At 41.4% G+C, this 5,525-nt stretch overlaps 1 protein-coding gene across 1 annotated transcript; it reads right to left on the bottom strand.

Moving 5' to 3' along the window:
* Positions 1 to 1,298: 1,298 nt before the first annotated feature.
* On the bottom strand, positions 1,299 to 4,786 carry LOC118324727 (kelch-like protein 10). The gene is made up of 5 exons (XM_035657181.1): positions 4,596 to 4,786; positions 3,319 to 3,805; positions 2,369 to 2,986; positions 1,790 to 1,939; positions 1,299 to 1,649 (listed from the first exon to the last, which is right to left on the bottom strand). The coding sequence occupies exons 1-5, from the start codon at positions 4,724 to 4,726 to the stop codon at positions 1,299 to 1,301; spliced, it is 1,737 nt and encodes a 578-aa protein (XP_035513074.1). The 5' UTR covers positions 4,727 to 4,786.
* Between the last annotated feature and the right edge of the window lie 739 nt (positions 4,787 to 5,525).

Raw genomic sequence — 5,525 nt, forward strand, 5'->3', positions numbered from 1 at the left:
GCTGCTCTGTCTGCTGTTAGTCGCGATTTGGATTTTGTTTTTCTCAGTTTGTTTGTTTCTTCATTAAATTGCAGCATTACAGTACATTCTTCACATCAGGACACGACGTGAAACCCGAGGATACGACTAAAGGATGGACCTAAAGAGAATGACCTGAAGTTAATGTACAGCTCATCTCTTCAGTTTAGAAGTTGCGCTTCTTATGTTCTGACTGATGACAAGTGTTACAGGTTTAATCTTTAATCTACTAAAGTTGGTCCCTACTTGTTCTATGGTGTCCTTGGGGGTGGGGGCCGTTTTATTCTTCTTTCTTATCAACCTACATGTATTTACTTGTGTAGATCGTGCTTTCGGACCCAATGGGTTGATCTGATTGGAGCTCGCTGGTGTGCTGGCAGCCTGTTGAATACGGTTCTGTGCCTGTGTGAAATGTGGTGCCATGATCAAAAATCACTCAACAACTAACTAAACTGTGTCTACACAACAGCATTGTAATGAAGTACTGTCGTGCACATTAATTATGAATAATCATCTCAATCATATCTGTCTATAATAGCAATTTAAATCAAAAGTATGGAGTGTAGAGCTCATGATAAGGCTTGGTACATACATAGTCTGAGTCTCCCTCAGACCCTGACATCCCATATTACAGCTGTATCCACTACAAGACACCCCAGGGAACATGGTTAAAAGTCCACAAAATACATTTGGGCTGGATGGATACACTTCCAACGCCAAGGCTTTGTATAAGTCATCTGAGTTTGCTTCCTCCAAAGACTCAGGAGTTGAGGAGTTCCTCAGAGCACTCATATCACTGCCTGACAGTTTCCCAGTCGAGGTTAGTAGTTAAGGTTAAGTGAATATCCTTGATTGTTATTTTATATATTAATTTGTATTTTTAGAGTATGTTAGATAGTGTGCATTATAGAGCAGCAGACATTGTGATTATGTGGTCAGAATCTTAAACCCTTAGACCACCAGGATGTCCCAAGTTGATGTATAATTGCTTACATATTTATGAGTTAGTACTTTTGTGGATCAGTGGCCTGCACACTGGCTGGAGCCACCCAGTGTTTGTCTTGTAACACACGTACACACCAAACAAGACTGTTTTTTGTGACATTCAGATTCAGAATGCTTTTTTTTCTTTCACCCCTCAACAGGGAGGTCAAAGGTCACAAGGACTTTTTAGTGTTCTCATATTAAAGCTGTTGAGCTGTGACATGAACTGAAAATCTTTTTCATGCATGAGACATTTATTTAAAGAACAATACAGTTTATAGACAGATGGAGCTTCATCACTCCACGTCATCCTCTTCCTCCTCACTGGAGAACCGCAGGATGTGATTAGAGGCAGTGTAATCAGCCATGTTGGGGAGTCCAAACACCACACAGCAGCTCAGGGCACTGCGTGAAATCTCCATGTCACGGACATCTGACCACTCACCGGTTTCGACATCATAGCACTCGACGTCAAGGGTGGTGGTGAAGCCGTTGAATCCCCCGACCACAAACAGGCGGCCATCGATCACTGCGATGCCAAAGTTACTGCGGGAGTTCAGCATGGAGGGGACAGCGTGCCAGGTGTTGGTGTGGGGGTTGTAGGCCTCAGCAGTGCGCAGACGGGTGGTTCCAGTAAAACCACCAACCTGTTAGAGAAAAGGTGAAATATGAAGTCAAGACTGATAAAACTAATAAGCCCTACTTGAAACCTCAACTTACATGTTTTCATGCCTCCGTGTTTAAGTGTTATTATGTGGGTATCAACAGTTATTGTTTGTGTCCTTACTGCAAAGATGTGGTCTGCGTAGACGACGACCCCAACTCCACTGCGCCTGTTGCCCATGGAGGCAATCAGGGTCCACTGGTCGGTCTCTGGGCTGTAACTTTCAGCTGTTGACAGGCACTCGTTTCCATTGAAGCCACCACAAATGTACACCTGAGATTTAATATGAGATTTAATGATTTAAATTAAGCAATAAGTCCTCTTTTGAAGACTTCCAGTGAAGTATTCAAAAACATTAACATGTGTTTTTTTAGACCTATTTCCACACCTTTGGGAGGAAACTAGCCCGTTTCAGCTAAGAGAAAAAAGGGGCACTATAGTGCATAATGTGATGCTAAGTACTAGATAAATAAAGCTGATTTGGCTTTTGTTTTTGGGCTTGACAACAATATTGTTTTTAAGCCTTCAAAGTTGAAATGTGTTGCAATGACGATCACTTATTGCTAGCACAATCTAAATAATGGAGTTTAAAATCTTGTGAGGTTTGTTCAATTTATGAACTATTAAGAGTCAAACTAGTTTATGCAGTTTCTGTGCTAGAGCTATCTCGGTTGTTCCAAGCTGCTCTTTAGCACCACCCACCTTGCCACCGAAGGTTGTGCAACTGGCGTCACTTCTCTGTTCGTTCATGGGCGCAATTAATGTCCACTGGTTGGTACTGGGCTCATAGCGCTCGGCAGTTTCAAGTCGATCTCGTCCATTATAACCTCCTATGGCGTATATGCACCCGTCCATCGCAGTTACGCTAACGTAGCAGCGGCATGAATGCATTGGTGCCACCTCATGCCAGGTGTGCAAGCCCAGGTCAAACCTGTCCACAGTGCTGTACTGTTCAACACTGTCAAAGCCACCAACACAATAAAGTGATCCATTGAGGAAAGCAGTGCCATGGTAGGCCCGAGGAACCCCCTCACTGTTACCTATATTGACCCAGCGGTCAGCACGGACATCGTACACCTCAATGTCATTGGTGGGACTCCCGCCACTCCAGCCTCCAACAGCAAACAGAAAGTCAGGAGGCAGTCGTGGACGGGCCAAAGGGTTACAGAGAGAAGAGTCAGAGAACCTCCTTGTTCGGATGTCAAGCATGGCCTCCATGGTCTTGAGGAGAATTGGTCGACACTCTTCACTTGCCTTCACCAGTTCGTTGTCAGCTACTTTGTCTATGATGTATTCTGGACTCATCAAAGCCAGCCTGACCTACACCAAGACATGAGGACAGAAATTGGAATTAAATTGTTCCAACTGATGCTTCGGCATGGCTGATATTATGGGCCAATCATACCTTATCAAAGCGATAATGTATTAGCATACACTTCGGCCTTTAAGAAGTTACAGTACATAAATGTCAAACATACATTTAAGGTAATAACACTGTCACAAATTACAGCCCGACCAATACATTGATTGGCCAACACTTTACTAAGGGCGTTTTGGCTACACCCCTAATCTTGTTACTATAACACCGTTAACGAGATGTAAAAGATGAAACAATCTAGTGGCGGCTGAGCAACTGTTCAGTCTTCACTTACATTGGGCAAAAGGAGAGAGATGTATTCACTGCGTTCCTCAGGTGCGTAGGAGATCCAGCGAAGGATGGCCTCAAACACCCTCTTCTCCTTCTTTACATTTAGTTGGTCTTTCTCAATGATTTTAGCTAGTTCCTGCGCAGAGAGCTGCAGGAACTCTTCTGAGGTGGCAGCAACATCCTCAAAGTGATTCATCATGAAGAAGTAGGCCTTGTGTCTCAGTTCTGGGTTGTAATAAACGTCTGTGAACCACCAGATGCCAATGCAGTTCTGTGCAGAAAGCTGTTGCTCCAGGAAGTCACTGCAGGTTTGTATGATGCCCTTTACATTGAACCGGTCTGCTGCTATAAAAAGCTCTTGTATATTTTCTTGTGTCACAGGAACAAAGTCAGTGTAGGCAAACTCAATGATGAGCTTCATCATGTCAGCTGACACATTGGGAATGTCAAAGACCCGACTGTCTGGGGTTGACCAGTGGGTAAAGAGGGCTCTGTGGGCCAGGTAGGAAGCAAAACAAGGGATTAAACATAAAGTGGTCCACAGTTTCACTTCATATTTACACTAAAGGTAATATGAATACACCCCATATTGCACTTTTCTGAACAGATGTGACCAAGGTAAAATGAAATGCCAGAAAACGTGCACAAGCATTAAAGCTACATCCAGCCACTGCACAGATACATTTTTTTAAGATTAAATTTGTAATCTCAAAATTGTATTTAATGCATTCATCCTTTTACATTTGAGGTCATGGTTAGCCTTCGAAGCTGTCAAGAAAATTATAAAATAATTTTAAAAACTGACAATGATGGGATGTGATTTGTCATGTAATGTGGTTTTCTCTTTATTGAGTAATGCACAAATTGGACCTCCAAATATGAATCAATGCTATAAATAATGCTAATGGTGTCTGTTGTGTTTACCAGTCAAAATTTATTTTAACGTGAATATTGGAAATCCAGTATTTATAATCACAAGTGCAACTCAAAGGATAATTTGTGAATCAGATAAATCATCCTATTACAATAAACTGTACACAAAAGACTGGCAGTAAAGATTAACATTAGCTTTGATCCCTACAGTTATGTTGAATGTGTGCAGTGAGCTACACCTTCAGTACAAACTTTAAAAACATGTTCAATCTGTGTTTAATGTATATTTATATATTCTCTTAGCTTATTAATATTAGGTTGTGTTGCAGTTCATTAACTCTTATACTGTTTCTCTGCTTATCTAAAAAGTGTAAATTCAGCAGCATTAACACCTGATAACCAGCTCACCTGAAGTATGGGCTGCAGTTACAGAGGATCAGCTTGTGTGTGAGAAACTCAACGTTGTCCACTTTGATCACTGCGTCACAAAGCTGTTGCTCCATGCGGAGCTCATTATACACTGAGCCAGTCTCACTCATCTTTGCTCCTCACTATGAAAATTTTTACTGTTTATATCCCGCAGGTTTCTCTTGTGGCTCTCATCAGGTTACTCTAGCTGTGTGTGAGAGTTGAGTCCACTCGCTCAGGTTACTACGGGATTCTAGAATGGATCGTTACGACTGCTCTAGAACCCTAAACAGCAACAGACATTCCAATGACAGGTTCTTTAGATGGAGTGTCATTCCCCGGTTAGGGCTGTACATTAGTTTGAGTGGATAAAGTTTTACTGTGGCGGGTTGTGTTGATGGGATTTCACAGGCTGATTTCTCAAATTCACAGTGAAAGAATTATATATGAGGCTATGTATAGCTGCTAATCCACAGATATACAATGTTGATCCTAAACACAGTATATCCAACAAATACTTGCTCTATTTAAAAAGTGTCCGGAGATAACCTGTCTGTATGATATTCGCGCGTATACCCAAATAAAAACGAATGAATTGAATTGAAATAAACCCTAACACCTGTAATGAATAATATAAGTTTGGCAGAAGCCTTTAGTTATTGTTCCAGTAAAATGAGGAACTGAGCGATTGTGTTATTAATGTATGTATAAGTAATTCAAATAAAATGAATTGTCCCCCCTTTCTTCCCTGCCCAGGACTGTAAAAATTATACATATACATTCACTTTAATGATATCTAATGCAATTTTTATGTTCAAAGCCATTGTTTTATTAGCTTACGTAGGGGACCTTTAAAAACCATTTCCTCAATTATAAGGGAGGCCTCAAACAACTCAGAAAGTCTTCTGTTGCCATGATGGGTAACATTAC

This window comes from Morone saxatilis, unplaced genomic scaffold (assembly GCF_004916995.1).
Source record: "Morone saxatilis isolate NCDOM2014 unplaced genomic scaffold, NCSU_SB_2.0 Contig15, whole genome shotgun sequence".
NCBI classification, from domain to species: Eukaryota; Metazoa; Chordata; class Actinopteri; family Moronidae; genus Morone; species Morone saxatilis.

Excerpts from the sequence above, each read along its gene's own strand:
- LOC118324727 (XM_035657181.1), bottom strand. The coding sequence starts at position 4,726 with ATGAGTGAGACTGGCTCAGTGTATAATGAGCTCCGCATGGAGCAACAG. Across the intron at positions 1,940-2,368 it reads GCACAACCTTCGGTGGCAAG|GTGTACATTTGTGGTGGCTT; the intron begins GTGGGTGGTGCT and ends ATTAAATCTCAG. Across the intron at positions 1,650-1,789 it reads ACGCAGACCACATCTTTGCA|GTTGGTGGTTTTACTGGAAC; the intron begins GTAAGGACACAA and ends TTTCTCTAACAG.